This window comes from Euleptes europaea, chromosome 18 (assembly GCF_029931775.1).
Source record: "Euleptes europaea isolate rEulEur1 chromosome 18, rEulEur1.hap1, whole genome shotgun sequence".
NCBI classification, from domain to species: Eukaryota; Metazoa; Chordata; class Lepidosauria; order Squamata; family Sphaerodactylidae; genus Euleptes; species Euleptes europaea.
Genome location: NC_079329.1, coordinates 7,507,061 through 7,524,221, shown reverse-complemented (window position 1 = coordinate 7,524,221; position 17,161 = coordinate 7,507,061). Strand labels below are relative to the sequence as shown.

General features: G+C 47.7%; 1 protein-coding gene across 1 annotated transcript; it reads left to right on the top strand.

Moving 5' to 3' along the window:
- Positions 1 to 786: 786 nt before the first annotated feature.
- On the top strand, positions 787 to 16,742 carry LOC130490322 (receptor-interacting serine/threonine-protein kinase 3-like). Its single transcript, XM_056864150.1, has 9 exons — positions 787 to 935; positions 3,837 to 4,191; positions 4,919 to 5,079; positions 6,063 to 6,112; positions 7,028 to 7,201; positions 8,095 to 8,177; positions 10,609 to 10,678; positions 11,950 to 11,952; positions 16,633 to 16,742. The coding sequence occupies exons 1-9, from the start codon at positions 787 to 789 to the stop codon at positions 16,740 to 16,742; spliced, it is 1,155 nt and encodes a 384-aa protein (XP_056720128.1).
- Positions 16,743 to 17,161: the final 419 nt, after the last annotated feature.

Sequence of the window (17,161 nt, the reverse complement as noted above, 5' to 3'; positions counted from 1 at the left end):
AGGGAAAGACTAAAAGCAACGAAACCCGCATATGTTGAGGCAAGCAAGGGCTTGAATGATCGTTCGTGAGCCACATCCCAGTTTCACCAACTATCCTTAGTTAAAATTGCGGTTCCTTGTTCTATCTCACTGGTTCCCAACCAGGGGTCCGTGGACCTCCAGGGGTCCGTGAGAACTAAATTAAGGTCCGCGAAGCAAAGTTATAAACCCATCATAAATTAATATTTTCAATTAAAAGTTCTCTATTATAAAATATATATATTCAAATATTATTCTAAGTTTAGTGTTTAACTAACAGTTACGATTAAAGTTTATTTTCAAATTCTCGGAATTTTTATTTTGAACCTTGGGGTCCCTGCACCGAACAAAAAAGTCCTAGTGGTCCCTGGTCAAAAAAAGGTTGGGAACCACTGTTCTATCTGAACCTAGCCCAAGACTGATTATTAATTTATCCCATTTGGCCCCAGCGCATCCAGTCTCCAGATAGCATATACTGAATTATCTCACTTAGTGCTCACAACCGGCCTACGAGGTAGGCCCGGCAGAAACATGCCGACCAGCCCCAAGTCACTGAGCGAGTCAGATGGCTGGGTGGGGATTTGAACCCAGGATTCCTTCGGTCCAAGTCAGCCCTCCGACCACGGCGTCCAGTGGCTTCCGAGGTTTCTTCTCTGAGGTGAGCCGCCTATGTTTTTGTACCCCTTCCCCGCCCTCCCCTAAGACTTGTCCTGAGCATGAATCCGAACTGAGGGAGCGTCACGTCCGGCGGCCGGCCCTTCTGGCAGGATGGCCAGTCCCAGCAAGTTCTACGAGAGGATCCCCAGCGACTCCATGAAGGACTTCCATTACATCAACGGCGGGGCCTTTGGGGACATCTATCGGGCGCGGCACCAAGATTGGGGGATCGATGTTGCGGTGAAGATTCTCAACCGGTAGTGGTGATGGTTGGAGGGCGGGTTGAGGAAGGAGGGAGTTCATGGGCTGTGCCAGGGAGCCGCCATCTTTCAGGAGAACCGGCATCCTGCTGTGATTGGTCTGTGCCGGCTTCCGTCAAAGCCAGTCTCCTGCTTGTGGGGTTCCCAAACCCTGACGTCAGGATGAAGCACCCAACACAAAAGGTCTCCAAATATCAATGTGGGCATTGGTAAACCTTTTGTGTTGAGTTTACAAACATCGATGAGTTTACAAAGATGAATGTGGAAAACAATATTGCACATCATGGATGGAAAGCAAAGATGGGGTTAGAATCCTAGAATCATAGAGTTGGGAGGGACCCCAGGGTCATCTAGTCTAATCCCCTGCACAATGCAGGAAATTCACAACTACCTCCCCCCCCCTCACACACATACCCAGTGACCCCTACTCCATGCCCAGAAGATGGCCAAGATGCCCTCCCTCTCATCATCTGCCTAAGGCCATAGAATCAGCATTGCTGACAGGTGGCCATCTAGCCTCTGCTTAAAAACCTCCAGGTAAGGAGAGCTTACCACCTCCCGAGGGAGCCTGTTCCACTGCGGAACCGCTCTAGCTGTTAGAAATTTCTTCCTAATTTCTAGACGGACGGTTGTAAGACCATGGGTTGCTGACAGAGAGAAATGAAGGGTCCAGGAACTAGGGGAGTCATCCGATACACAACTATAAAAGCATCCCCTTGATGCCTTTCCTTCGGTAGACCTGGGGATATTTTCCTGCGGTCAGAGTGCTCAAAAGGATTCCTTGCAATTCTGAGCTTGTTCTTAGCTGATTGGGCCCAGGAATGACCAGTGATACTCTCTGCAGTTAAATTTATTCTTTCTGCTCTTAAAATTAGGAGCGTCTATGCATTATCTCCACCCAGGGATTGAACAGTTTGAATTAAGCGCACTGCTGTAATCTCATCTAGATGGAATCAGGGCATGCGCCACGGTGGCCAGACATTTTCTGCCCAGGAAAGGCTGCAGCTGACTAACCAGCCAAAACTGGTAAAAGACACTATTGCCACCTGTTTATCCAGCTGTAGGCCAGGATGCAAGAACACCCCAGACTACAGACCTGCTCCTTCAAGGGGAGTGCAGCCTTATCCAGAATGGGTGGCACCAGAATGGGAGAGCCAGCGTGGTGTAGTGGTTAAGATCGGTGGTTTGGCGCAGTGGAGTCTGATCTGGAGTACCGGGTTTGATTCCCCGCTCCTCCACATGAGCGGCGGAGGCTAATCTGGTGAACTGGATTTGTTTCCCCACTCCTACACAAGAAGCCAGCTGGCTGACCTTGGACTAGTTACACTCAGCCCCACTAACCTCATAGGGTGTCTGTTGTGGGGAGAGGAAGGGAAGGTGATTGTAAGCTGGGTTGATTCTTCCTCAAGTGGTAGAAAAAGTCGGTGTATAAAAACCAACTCTTTTAAATCCTGGGTCAGACCTCCCAGCCACCACCAGCATTTCCATCTTGTCGGGATTAAGCTTCAGTTTATTAGTCCACACCCACTCCAAAACTACCTCCAGGCACTGGTTCGTGGTTTCTACGTCCTCCCTGGAATCAGACGGAAGCATGAGATAGAGCTGAGTGTTATCCACATATTGGTAACAGCCCAAATCTCCAGATGACCTCACCGAGTATGTTAAAGAGTGTAGGGGACAAGATGGAACCTTGCGGGACCACAAAGACCAAGGGACTAAGTAGCAATCTCCCAGAACCACCTTCTGAAACCTACTCTCCAGGTCAGGCCAGAACCACCACAGAACGGTGCCAGTCCCAATCCAAATAGATGGTCTTGGGGATGGGGGTGTTGAACCAACAAGCCATGAGAAAGTCATTTCCCAATGCCAGGTATGAAGGATCTTGCAACTGGAGGTGTTGGGGGGTTTGGGGGACCTTTTGTCTGTGCTTGGTCACCAAGCCACAAGCCCTTTTCAATGCTTATCTGAGGGCACAAGGAGGTGTGATGATAGCAAGGCCAAGTGAAGGTCCTGCCAAATTTGGCTGGCACTGGCACTCCAAGGGTTTCATGCCTTGCATATCACCAGCCACCTGATAACTGGAGATGCCAGAGGTTGGACCTTCTGGCTTCTGCACAGTGAGCAGATGCTCTATCGCTAAGCTAAGGCCAAGTTTTAGGGGCTGTGGAATTTACGAGGTTGACCATACCTAGTTAGGGTCATTGTCAGATTGGTCAGGGGCTGTGGCTCAGTGGCAGAGCATCCGATTGGCCTGCAGAAGGACCCAGGTTCAATCCCCGGCATCTCCAGTTAAAGGGACTAGGCAAGTAGGTGATGTGAAAGCCAGCGTGATGTCATGGTTAAGAGCGGTGGTTTGGAGCAGTGGGCTCTGATCTGGAGAACTGGGTTTGATTCCCCACTCCCCATTCCTCCACATGAGTGGTGGACACTAATCTGGTGAAGCGGATTGGTATCCCCACTCCTTCACATGAAGCCAGCTGGGTGTCCTTGGGCTAGGCACACACTCTCTCCCTACCTACCTCACAGGGTGCCTGTTGTGGGAAGGGGAAAGGGAAGGTGATTGTAAGTCTGTTTGATTCTTCCTTAAGTGGTAGAGAAAGTTCATGAACACATGAAGCTGTCTTCTGCCGAATCAGACCCTTGGTCCATCAAGTCAGTATTGTCTACTCAGACTGGCAGCAGCTCTCCAGGGTCTCAGGTAGAGGTCATTCACATCACCTACTTGCGTAGTCCCTTTAATTGGAGATGCCGGGGACTGAACCTGGGACCTTCTGCATGCCAAGCAGATGCTGTACCACTGAGCTACCGCCCCTCCGCTTCATGTGTTCATGTGTCTGGGTCTCTAGGGTTCCCTTTCCTCCTTCCACTCATATCTTGGTCTCTCCCCGCACCATTCCGTAGTGATGCTTCCTGTACCCGGGAGGAACTCCTGAAGGAAGCCCGTGCCATGGACGAGGCACGGTTCACCTACATTCTCCGCCTCTTCGGGCTCTTTGTGGACGAAGTGCAGGTAGACGCGAAGGTGGCGAGCTTGGCAGATGCTGTGCCCAGACTGGGCCTCGTGATGGAGTTCATGGAGAACGGCAGCTTGTCCACCTTACGGGATCAGGTCCCCTCTGTGCCTTGGGCCTTGCGGCTCCGCATCCTCCACCAGGTGGCGCTGGGGATGAATTTCTTGCACAGCCTCAGCCCTCCGCTGCTACACCTAGACCTCAAGCCTAGCAACGTCCTACTGGATGGAGAGCTACATGTCAGGGTGAGCCCCTTCTCCTTAATGGCATCCAGTTTGGAGTGAAGGCCCCCAGGAGGAAATAAGCTCCTTTATCATATATCTGCCACTGTCTGCATCCGGTGAATCCTTTCAACATTGACCCCAGATAGCTCCCCCCCTACTTGGTAAATTCCCCAGTTGAGCTTTTGGCAAAGAAGCTCCTATTAGGAGAAGCCCCTCGGCTTACGCTCCAAACTGCCAAGTTCTGTGCTGTTGCTATTAAAATACGCAGAGCTTTATTAGAGAATGATTGTTAGAATATTTTTACAATTTTATCAATTTTAATGTGATAATTTTAACCAGGGGCTGCTTTTATTGACCTTACACCTTTATGTGTACTGGCAGTCTGTGATTTTGCAGTGCAAAACTATTGTTTTTTTGATGGAAATTTTAATGTGTTTGGCCAGTTGACTGTATTAATAAACTTGACTTGACCCCAGATAGCTGATGAGACAAAGGATTCTGGGAAATATTATATAATGCCTGCTTGGATGCTAGAAATATTTTAACTTTCATTAAAAAAAAGCATTTGAATTTGCCGACCATATTCCAAGTTCAGAAAGCCAGATGTTGAATTTCTGGGGAAGTTGTTCCCCACCCCCTCCACCCCATCTCTGCTCTCTGCCCCATAATCTGGATGACAGTGACCACTATTTTCAGCTCTGAGGGGAAAGGTTGTGTGTGTCTCATTTTTAATACCCCTTCCTTTCAGGTAGCTGATTTTGGGTTATCCAAATTCAAACGCGGGACTACCCAGCGTACCTGTCTCAGCGGCGGGGAAGGAGATGGATATGGTGGGACGCTAGAATTCATGCCCCCAGAGGCCTTCACAGATCTAAATTACAAGCCAACCCCAGGAACAGATGTTTACAGGTGAATACGGGCTAGGGTTGCCAGCTCCGAGTTGGAAGATACCTGGAGGTTTTGGGGGAGGAGCCTGCAGAGGGCAGGGTTTGGAGAGGGGAGGAACTTCAATGCCACAGAGTCCAATTGCCAAAGAGGCCATTTTCTCCAGGTGAACTGATCTCTATCGGCTGGCGATCAGTTGTAATAGCGGGAGATCTCCAGCTATTACCTGGTGGTTTTGGTATTCAGTATAACAACTAGTGTTCAAATCAGAGTTTTGGAAATCAAATAAAGAACACTTATGGTATAAGCATGCTGTTAAGCCCAAAGTACATGACAGTCAAAGTAATGTTATGCAACAATTTATAATAAGTTCTCACAAAGTTCCAACTGAATAATATTGCACACATTTAGAAACTTTTAACAATATTCATAATTGCATATAGCATGTAGCTACATAAGAATACATTCATACACATATGCAGTGTGCTGAATAGTTTCAAACTGAATATAATTCCACACATTCACAAACTTTTTGACAATATTCATATATAGCATGTAGCTACATGAAGAGTAAGTTTTTATACACAGTAAGTGTGCTGAATGAAATCTTGATGCGAATGTATAATCACGTATAGTCCACAGAAGCCGAATTCAACGAGTTTCCGGTAAAAGCCTCATTTCGCATTGGCTTTTTCAAGCACGGTGATTCTATGGTGTTTTAACAATGGAACCTTTGTTCTGTAAAATTATTAATTCATAATTTCACTAGCATGCATGCAAAAGTATGTTTACAATTTGGTGGTTGGCAAAAGTACATTTACAATTTGGTGGCTGGCAACCCTACTAGAGACCTATGGTTGCGTAACCTCTTCTTGAGCACTGCAGAAGCTCAGGAGATGGGGGACAGGACAGAATAATTGAAAATGTAACTCCCCAGGAAGTGGGGAAGTTTCTCCGATCCTACAGTATTTTCTGTGCCCCTGATCGATTGTCTTCTCTGTCTTCAGTTATGCAATCCTCATGTGGTCATTGTTAACTGGCGATGAACCGTATTCACGTGAGTTCTACTCCTTTTGTTCATAGTTTCTCAACTTGCTTGAGACTTTAGCGATTGTTTCTTTCATGGGGATAGGCACATGCGTAGGGTTGGCACAGAGGGGCAACAGGTCGGAGAGAAAGTTTGGACATACACCTGAGGAGCCAGCTTTTCGAAATGCAAGGAACCTTTTACATGAATAGGGTTACAAGCTTCGGATTGGGAAATACCTGGATATTTGGGGGGGGGGTGCACAGCCTGAGGAGGCCAGGGTTTGGGGAGAGAAGGGACTTCAATGCCATAGAGTCCAGTTGCCGAAGTGGCCATTTTCTCCAGGTGAACTGATCTCTATTGGCTGGAGATCAGTTGTAACAGCAGATCTCCAGCTAGTACCTGGAGGTTAGCAACAAAAGAAAATCAGCACAGTGGCCAACGTTGAGTAATAAACAATGAAGTACGACTAGGTACATGCGAAACTTATATAATATAAATGTCACCAATGCAAGACAACGCTGCAAACATGCATAGAAATACAGTCCAATATCAAAAACAATCTTGAAGCACTGTTGTGCCCAACAATACAAGATACAAATGATGGTACTGCACGGTCCAACAGTCAAGGACAATATAGCACTGTGTGTCAAGAGACAGTTTGGTGTGCAGAATAGAACACAAAGTTCATATACAAGGTAGAACGCGAGTAGTACCTGGAGGTTGGCAGCCCTGGACATGAGGGAATGTTCAAACAGGATATTCCCCTGTCTGCCAATGCAAGCGGTAACGTCCTTGCAAGAGGAGTGGGGTTTTCGGGTTGTTGATAAGCCACAAGGGAATGTGCTTGGGAAAAACAACAGTGTCGTGTATGGAGTGTTAAAACTGGATTGTGGAGGGACCTGGCAACCCTCATTTAATCCCAGTGTCTCCCTCTCTGCTCAGACGTCCACCCTGTCAATATGAGCTCCTTGGTCAGAATGCTGATCCCCAAAGGCCAAAGGCCCAGTACTGAGGAGCTGGAGAAGAAGGTCCGTGAAGTCCAGAAATTGGAAGAATTGATACGGCTGATGAAACGGTGCTGGAGTGACGACAAGACCCAGAGGCCATCTTTCAGAGGTATGTTTTAATCACTGCCTTTATGTCTTTGCATGGTTTTAGATCTGGTTTTAATTGTTTTAATAATGTGTTGTTTGTTTGTTTTGGGGTTGGTTTCAATGGTTTTAAAATGTGCTTTTACGAGGGTTGCTAACCTCCAGGTACTAGCTGGAGATCTCCCGCTATTGCAACTGATCTCCAGCTGACAGAGATCAATTCCCCTGGAGAAAAACGGCTGCTTTGGCAATTGGACTCCATGGCATTGAAGTCTCTCCCCTCCCCAATCCCACCCTCCTCAGACTCCGTCCCAAAAGTCTCCAGGTAATTCCCAACCCAGAGCTGGAAACCCTAACTTTGTGTGTTTTAATTTGTTAGCCACCCGCCCCCGGTGGTCCTCATGAGGGCAGGAAGGTGGAATACAAATGTGGTAAAATAAAATAAATAAATTGAGCATGGTTTGCAGTTTCTCATCCCTGCTGTTCTGACCCCTCATATCTCTGCTAAGATTTTGGTTACTTCCTACAAATCAAACCTATGATTCTTTATCTTCCGCCATTTTGTTTTTTCTTGTAGTTCCCTGTTAAAATGCATGCATTTCTCAAGTTTATAAAGCAATATTAAAGATGCATTAGACACATAAGTGACTGTACATTCAATGACTTGTACAAATCATGCTATACAAACAGTATGTGTGTTTGCAATACAAATAAATCTATGAAAAGCAGAGAACCGAAGCAGTTGCACAAAACCTGTATAACATGTACCTAAGGCAAATGTGAATGCCAAGGAAATAAAGAAATAGGGAGCATTTGTTCCTCCTAGTAGAAAACACCAGTTTGTTAAATGTTTGAGGGCCATATAGGCAAACAGATGTACACTTGCCTCGTTTTTATTTCCCCTTTCCCCCCCTTCAGACTGCAGATATGAGACGGAGGAAATATACTCCTGTTACAAGCATCAGATTGTGGCGGCTGTGCGTGAAGTCCAAGACATTTTGGTAAGGGGAAGGAAGTAAATTACATTTCAGTCATGATTTTGCAGCATGCCACCAGGTGGCAGAAATGATCTAGGAGCTCCGTGCATGGCATCCCACATACTGCCACTGGTATCTCGCAGTATTGATACACACAAGTGTGCTTCACTTTATTGCGCTTCGCAGATATTGCGTTTTCGAGCAAGTCTATGGGCGCCATTTCCCCAACAGCGTGTGCTCACTTTGTGTCTCTCTGTCACATTTTGGTAATTCTTGCAATATTTCAAACTTTTTCATTATTACACTACATTGGGTTTTTAGACATAATGCTGTGTGTGTTAAGTGCCGTCAAGTCACTTCCGACTCATGGCGACCCTATGAATCAAAGTCCTCCAGAATGTCCTATCTTTGACAGCCTTGCTCAGATCTTGCAAATTGAGGGCTGTGGCTTCCTTTATTCGATCTAACCATCTCTTGTTGGGTCTTCCTCTTTTCCTGCTGCCCTCAACTTTTCCTAGCATGGCTGTCTTTTCCAGTGACTCTTGTCTTCTCATAAAGTGACCAATATACGATAGCCTCAGTTTAGTCATTTTAGCTTCTAGGGTCAATTCAGGCTTGAACTGTAAGTGTACACAATGCTATTGTACACTTAATAGACTGCAATATAGTGTAAACATAACTTTTATATGCACTGGGAAACCAAAAAATTTGTGTGAACCGAACCTGCAATATCTCTGAGGTGTGCTTGTACGACCGTTTTATTATAAATGTAGCTACATGTCTTTTCCTGCTACACCCCATCGTCTTTCGCTGGAAATGGTCTCCCCTCCCAAACTGCAATATTTTTATCTAATCTCTTATTTTCCTTCCCATAGATGCAGATAGACAGTTCTCCGGCAAGCAGGACTAGGCCTGCCTCCGGTCTGAAGTCTGAGGAAAGCGATCCCCTCAGTTCGAGACGCACAAGCATGCGTTCCCTACTACCACAATTCTCTTCCTTTGGAATGAAGGACCGTTTTCAGACTATAGGCTTCGAGGAATCTCCGTCCATACAAAATAGTGAGTTGAGTTTATAAAGTGGTGTTTGGGGTGGGTCTCTCTCCCCCCCCCCCCGCTCACTTTGGAGAGTAGAGTTCGCTCAGCATAACTTCTTCACAAACCCTATTGAAATAAATCGGAGCTGAGCGAGGTTGGGGTAGAGCGAAACAGAGGTTCTTCATGGGAACGAGCAAATGATTCCCGTTTCTTTATATTTTTCTTTCTATTTTGTCAGTGGTTTCAGTTCTCTGTTTTTCACTGTGCTCCCATCGCGTGGATTTGATATGCAATTTGCATCGCATATTGTTTTGGAAGTTTTCTGAATGCTGTGAGCCGTAATATCATTGTGCTCAATAAATAAAGGACGGTGCTGCTGCACTCGTCTTGTTAGTGGCTTCCTAGAGGCCCCTGGTTGGCCACTGTGTGAACAGATTGCTGGACTTGATGGGCCTGGGTCTGATCCAGCAGGGCCTTTCTTATGTTCTTAAATAAAGGCAAACACTTTAAGCAAATAAATGCGAGGGGAGAGGGAGATCTCCCCTCAAGGTGATGTTCCTTCCGCAAAAGTGATTGGATATCCTCCCCTTGACCGTTTTTTTTCTCTCCAGAGGCTGAACCTATTGGAAGTGGACTGAAGAGGAATCAAGAGTCGAAATCTTCCCCGCTCTTTCACCGTAGTTCTAGCATGATTCATATGAGAGTAAGGAAATAGTTATCAGCTTTCCAGGGCCGGGGGGGAAGGGGGCAGTTTCAGAGCTCAGGGAGAAGCACGTAGGAGGCACAGGGAAAGACAAGAACTCTGAGAAGACACTGCCGGTTAAGGGTGCTGTGGCTAGAAAATTAGGTAGGTAGGTAGGTAGATAGAAGAAGAGTTGATTTTTAGACCCCACTTTCCCCCTACCTTTAAGGAGTCTCAAAATGGCTTACAATTGCCTTCCCTTCCCTGTTTCAGCCAGGATTCAGCCAGGATCGAAAGCATGCGTTTCACCCATAGAATCCTAGAGTTGGAAGGGGCCACGCAGGCCATCTAGTCCAACCCCCTGCTGAGAGCATCCCTGCTAGAGCATCCCTGACAAGTGCTTGTCCAGCCTCTGCTTAAAGACTGCCAGTGAGGGGTAGCTCACCACCTCCCCAGGTAGCTGATTCCACTGTCGTACAACTCTTACTGTAGACAGTTTTTCCCTAATATCCAGTCGGTACCTTTACACCCGCAATTTAAACCCATTGTTGCGAGTCCTATCCTCTGCTGCCAACCGGAACAGCTCCCTGCCCTCCTCTAAGCGACAGCCCTTCAGATACTTAAAGACAGCAATAGTGTCCCCCTTCAACCACCTCTTCTCCAGACGAAACATCCCCAACTCCCTTGGCCTTTCCTCGTTGGGCTATCTCTGCTCATGTTCTTGCTTTATTCTTCAAGGGAGAAGAAGAGCACGGCAACGAAAGTCCTGGTTCAGGGGTGAATATCCGGTCTAGACCCAGACGCTCAGGTATTCTTCTCACTCTCCTCTAAGGATGAGCTAGCTCTTAATGCTTCCAACTCGAGGTGGGGGGGGCAGAAATGGCTCCCTCAGTACAGAAACAATGAGGGGAACCCCGGGAATGTTTAGGGGTTAGAGCATGGGGGGGTGTTGTTGACCCTGCGATGTCTCTTCTGGGTGCTACGTGACGCTCCAGCAATTCCTATAATCCCTACCGTAAAGGCTGTAGAGATTTGGGGAAATTAGTAGAACAGTCCAGGCAGTGTGACGTCACTTCTGGGTTCTAACCCAGTTCTCACCTGGGTTCTCCATGCTGTTGCTTTCTTGCCCTTTGTTTTCCCCTGTTCTCCATTGAATGTGTGTGAAGAAAGAAACACATGCAACTGGTAAACCTGTGTGTGTGAAAAGTGCCATCAAGTCACAGCCGATATATGGCGACCCAGTAGGGTTTTCAAGGCAAGAGACTAGCAGAGGTGGTTTGCCATTGCCGTCTCTGCATAGAGACCCTGGTTTTTCTTGGTGGTATCCCATCCAAATACTAACCAGGGCTGACCCTGCTTAGCTTCTGAGATCTGACGAGATCAGGCTAGTCTGGGCCATCCAGGTCAGGGCTGACTGGTAAGCCGACTTAAGCCCCAAATCCTTTTAAATTTCAAACTGGGCAGGGGCTGTGGCTTAGTGGTAGAGCATCTGCTTGGCATGCAGAAGGTGCCAGGTTCAATCCCTGGCATCTCCAGCAAAAAGGTCCAGGCAGTAGGTGCTGTGAAAGACCTCTGCCTGAGACCCTGGAGGAGAAGCCAGATTTGTAGTGCCAAATACAGATATGAGGGGGGGACACATTCACAAACAAAGAAACGGAGCTAGGGTTGCCAACCTCCAGGTACTAGCTGGAGATCTCCTGCTGTTACAACTAATCTCCTGCCGATAGAGATCCGTTCCCCTGGAGAAAATGGCCGCTTTGGCACTTGGACTCTATGGCATTGAAGTCCCTCCCCTCCCCATACCCCGCCCTCCTCAGGCTCCGCCCCAAAACCTCCCACTGGTGGCGAAGAGGGACCTGGCAACCCTAAACGGAGCACAACCCTTTCTACTCTCCTTGAAATATGCATGATGCCGCATCCCTGCAGAAGCAGAGTTCAGGAAATGCTGACTTGTCAGACAGCTGACCCTTAAAGGGGAAGTGATACAAGGGCTGGAGATAGAGAGACCACTGTGAGAAATTTAACATTTCAAAGGGAAGCAGTTCATTCCTTTTCTCTTCTTCTTTTGGTTAATTGCAGAAGGTAAGCCACGTCCCCTCTCTGACATGTATCCGTTCCAAACCTTCCCACCGTATCACCCTGGGATCTTTCCCTTTCAACAGGTAAGAGGTCCGGGAAGCATCGGATTATATGGGGGAGGCTGGGAAGTCATTGTGGTGGCAGGTGGAAGTTGACTGGGATAGAGTGGAAAGGTGCCTTTCCATTCATTCCTTACGACGCGCTTTCCCCAACACACCCAGACAAAAGTAGCCCCCCTATGAATTCTGACCTGCCAGGTGTTTGCACCACATTCCCGGTTTTTATATTCCTACGGTCAGAAAAATCAGTTCTCAAATAATACTTTGCAGCTGTGCGGTGTTTTTGAGTGTCCCTTGAGCTTCGCATGCAATATTTTACAACCGCATTGTAAAGCAGAGTATTATTATTATCCCCATTTTTAAGATGAAGAGTGAGGGGCTTGCTTAAAGCCGCCTGGTGACTTTGTGGAACAGTAGAGATCTGAACTGATTCACAACTGCATTCATAATACATGCGTATATCTGGCTCCTGTTTAGCCAGCTGTGGTTATTTTAGGCTGTGGTTGACCAGCTTCTCTATTCTAAGAGAATTTGTTTTTCAGACTCTAATTGAGGGTCCAGAACACTCTGGCCATCTCTTGGCTTTGCATTAAGGGCCTCACAGATATGAACCACATCTGCTTGGGCTATCTCTATATCTAATTCTGAACCTGTCTCTAGTGTGCGGATTACAAAATCTGCACAATAGGGCTAGGGACAGATGCAGGAAGCCCCTAGGTTTGTAGAAAATGCTGAAATATTTTTTTATATAAAAACACAGAGGAGCTACCGGTATGTGTGCACATAGCAATTTCCCAAAAAAAGAAGAAGCAAAAAAGCGCTGATCAAAATCTTGAGAGATCACAGTGGGCTAGGGACAGATGTGGAAACCTGCTAGGTTTGTAAAAAAGACTGAAGTATTTATATATATAAAAACACATAGAAGCTATGTGTGCACCTACCTGCACATAGCAATTCTCCCCCCCAAAAAGCGCTGATCAAAATCTTGAGAGATCACAGTGGGTTCTATGGGGTTGCCTAGCAACCCCTAATAAACAGGCACTTTAAAAAAAGTTAAGGAGAAGCTGAAGGGAGGGTTGAGAAAAAGGAGGCAGGAGAGATGTGGGAGGTAGAAAGATGATAGCGGGGAAGGTGGAAGAGGCAGCAACTATGGGAGGGCAAGGACAAGGGGCTGGTGATGGGGGGAAGAGGCAGTGGAGAAGGAGTAAGGAGGCACCAGTGGACACATGAAGCTGCCTTCTACTGAATCAGACCCTCGGTCCATCAAAGTCAGTATTGTCTACTCAGACCGACAGCGGCTCTCCAGGGTCTCAGGCAGGGGTCTTTCACATCACCTGCTCGCCTAGTCCCTTTAACTGGAGATGCTGGGGATTGAACCTGGGACCTTCTGCATGCCAAGCAGATGCTCTATCACTGAGCCATGGCCCCTCCAGTGGGAAGGAAGGAGAAGGAGGAAGTGGTGGCAGAGAGAAGAAGCAGGGACCAGCGAGGGAAGGGAATTTCCCTGTCCCCCCCCCCCATGAGTCCCTTGCCGGTCCCATGATTTTAGAATGTATCTCACTATTATCCCCCCTTCCCACCAAGAATCTCAGGGTGGCATGCAAGGGTCTCCACATGTACCTTTTGTCCTAACAACAACTGTTTGAAGGAGGTTGGACTGAGAATGATTGGCTCAAGCCTCAGGGTTGAACAGGGAGTTGAATTCGGATCTCCACTACACCAGTGTGGTGTAGTGGTTAAGAGCGGTGGTTTGGAGCGGTGGACTCTGATCTGGAGAACCGGCTTTGATTCCCCACTCCTCCGCATGAGCGGCGGAGGCTAATCTGGACCGGATTTGTTTCCCCCACTCCTACAAATGAAGCCAACTGGGTGACCTTGGGCTAGTCACATCTCTGTCAGCCCCACCTACCTCACGGTGTGTCCGTTGCAGGGAGGGGAAGGGAAGGCAACTGTAAGCCGGTTTGATTCTCCCTTAAGTGGTAGAGAAAGTCGGCATATAAATATTGTCGAAGGCTTTCACGGTCAGAGTTCATTGGTTCTTGTAGGTTATCTGGGCTGTGTAACCATGGTCTTGGTTTTCTTGGTCAGGAAAGAAAATACCAAGACCACGGTTACACAGCCCGGATAACCTACAAGAACCAATCGTCATATAAAAACCAACTCCTCCTCCTCCTCCTCCTCCTCCTCTTCTTCTCCTTCTCCTTCTCCTCCTCCTTCTCCTCCTCCTTCTCCTCCTCCTCCTCCTCCTCCTCCTCCTTCTCCTTCTCCTCCTCCTCCTCCTTCTCCTTCTCCTTCTCCTCCTCCTCCTCCTCCTCCTCCTCCTTCTCCTTCTCCTTCTCCTTCTCCTTCTCCTTCTCCTCCTCCTCCTCCTCCTCCTCCTCTAGTCTGACAATTGCGACAACACAGTGGTTCCGTTTGGAGTCATCCGGGCGCGCTGTGCTTTTCAGAGTACCAGAAGGCCAGTCCTTGCCCCCAGGGAGTTTATGGTTGGCACAAGTGAGATGACAGATGGGTGTAGAGGCCGGGATTACACCGATCATTTGTGTTGGTTTCAGTGACGTGCACTTATTTATTTAATCGGAATCCCTGAGAACCAGCTTGTCTCCCGACTGAGACCCCAAAGCGGCTTACGGCAAACCTTAAAATAAGCAATTCATAACCATAAAGCCAGAAGAATAAAAGACGAGCCAGAAAGACCACAAAACAGCGAGTGTCTTTGTTTCAAGTTATCTGCCTTCCAGTATAGTTGGGGTTTACACATGTTTCCAATGCCGGTGAGGGTGGGTGCATTCCTGACCCTCTCATGGATAGGGTTGCCAACCTCCAGGGAGTAGCTGGAGATCTCCCGCTATTACAACTGATCTCCAGGTGACAGAGATCAGTTCACCTGGAGAAAATGGCCGCTTTGGCAATTGGACACTGTGGCATTGAAGTCCCTCCCCAAACCCCACCCTCCTCAGACTCTGCCCCAAAAACCTCCCTCCGGTGGCAAAGAGGGACCTGGCAGCCCTACCTGGCCCCCCCAGGCCTTAAAATGTGGGGGCCTCGGGTTAGTTTCAGTAGGGACTTGATGTCTGTCACTTTTTAAAAAAATCTGACCACCTGTCCAAGAAGTGTAGGGTAGCCCAGATAGTTCTTCCTTTTCCCATTGTATCCTCACAATGACTCTGTAAGGTAGGTTAGGCCGAGGGAGAGTATGCTTGGCCCGAGTTCACCCCTTGGGTGGCTGGTGAGGAAGGAAACTTATTTTCAAACCCATTGGTTTCAATGTGTAATGTAGAAATGGTCTAGGGGGTTCTAGTTATCTGTGTGGTTGTCCTTTCCCCGCAAATTCATACCCCCTCTTTTCCTCTCTCCCTCCCTATTTCAGTCATCGTTCTATGGCCACTACCCTAGCGATGCTGGATTTTTGCCCAGGGATCCGTCCCTTCTGCCCTCCTTCAATCAAGCCTCTCCACATGGAAGTGAGTACCTGGCGGTGGAAAGTGGCGTCAGGTCGCAGTGGACCTATGGCGACCCCTCATGGGGTTCTCAAGGCAGAGAGATGAACGGAGGTGGTTTGCCATTGCCTGGCTTGACCCTGGCCTTCTTTGGTGGTCTCCCATCCAAGTGCTAACCAGGACCGAACCTGCTTAGTTTTCAAGATTCTGGCCGTTTATGCAGGGCTGTTTCCCTGCAGTCACCCCCACCCCGCTCGACTGCTCTGGTGCTTTTTTTTGATTATGCATGCCTTTCCTCACTGTCAGAGGTCTCCTTGCTCTCCCCAAGTGTTTCTACACGTTTTGCCTGCGTTTTCCGGATTCTCGTTAAAACAGCATCTTGCATGCATGCATGCATGCATGCATGCATACATACATACATACATACATACATACATACATACATAAACCTTTATTGGCATAATAACAGCATTATAGCATGCATTAATACAAACACCATAACAGAAATCATATTCTATCATGAACTGTCCATCTGCTAAAATCAGTGCATAAATAAATTGCTAAGTCTCTCCTCATATCACAGCAGATAATGCCATCCAGACCCTTTAATATCAAATACACTGGTGCATTTATAGTCTCAGTTCTTATCCTATACCACCCTTCTCTCTCTCTCTCTTTATCTTTATAACAATTGCAAGAAACTCAGCAACATTCTCAGTGATTTCCGGGATTCCATCCATTAATAAAAATTTAGTACTCATGTCTACTGAGTTTTTCGGGGCTTGTAGATGAGGATTAATTTAGTTTTGAATGCTGCTAAAACAGCATCCGGAAAGCACGGGCAAAACACGCATGGTGTGAGTGACGAGGAAGGGTGGGCTGTATATGCTGGGTGGTGGCTCCCTGCATCAGCCGGGCCGCAGGCGGTCAGGTGTGCCCGTGGCATGGCAGCGCTCCTCTTCTCCATGCCCACACTGGCACCCCCTTCCTTATGCCTGGGGTGCTTGCCCTCCCCCCAGACTCTCCCAAGATCCAGCCCTGTTCTGAGGATGAAAGCAGGTGAATTCAACCCTGGCAAACACGCCGTTGTAACTCTTTTCTCCACCCACTGTGTCGGAAGGCCCGCCAATTGTTCAGAGGACTGAACAGAATCTCTTCTTTTCTGCCCTCTCTCATTCCTCCAGGTGGTGGAATCCATATTTCCGGCCATGGCATTGCCGGGATCCAGATTGGATCGTATAATTCGATGTACCTTGAACCGGATCCTGGAAACAACCTCAGGAAGAAGAAATAATCCACGTGCTGTCCCCCTGCCAACTCTGGATGGTTTTTTTTTTTTTTGTAAACAAACTCTCCTCGGCTCAGAAGCATCCATGCCTCTTGCGGCCCTGCAAGAGGACTGTTCGCCATCTTCCCATTCGCCATCTTCCCATAACAACTCAGGAGTGGTTTTGCCAGATATAAATACAACTGGTTGCTTTGAAGAGGTGATGTGAACCACTGGAATTTTGTCACCGTAACACTCACATGAAGCTGCTTTGTACTGAATCAGACCCTTGGTCCATCAAAGTCAGTCTTGTCTACTCAGACTGGCAGCGGCACTCCAGGGTCTCAGGTGGAAGTCTTTCCCATCACCTACTGCCTATTAACTGGAGATGCCGGGGATTGAACCTGGGATCTTCTGCATGCCAAGCGGATGCTTTACCACTGAAC

Coding starts and splice junctions, on each gene's coding strand:
- LOC130490322 (XM_056864150.1), top strand. CDS start 787: ATGGCCAGTCCCAGCAAGTTCTACGAGAGGATCCCCAGCGACTCCATG. Junction 936..3,836: donor GTGAAGATTCTCAACCGGTA/GTGGTGATGGTT, acceptor ACCATTCCGTAG/TGATGCTTCCTGTACCCGGG. Junction 6,113..7,027: donor TGGCGATGAACCGTATTCAC/GTGAGTTCTACT, acceptor CTCTCTGCTCAG/ACGTCCACCCTGTCAATATG.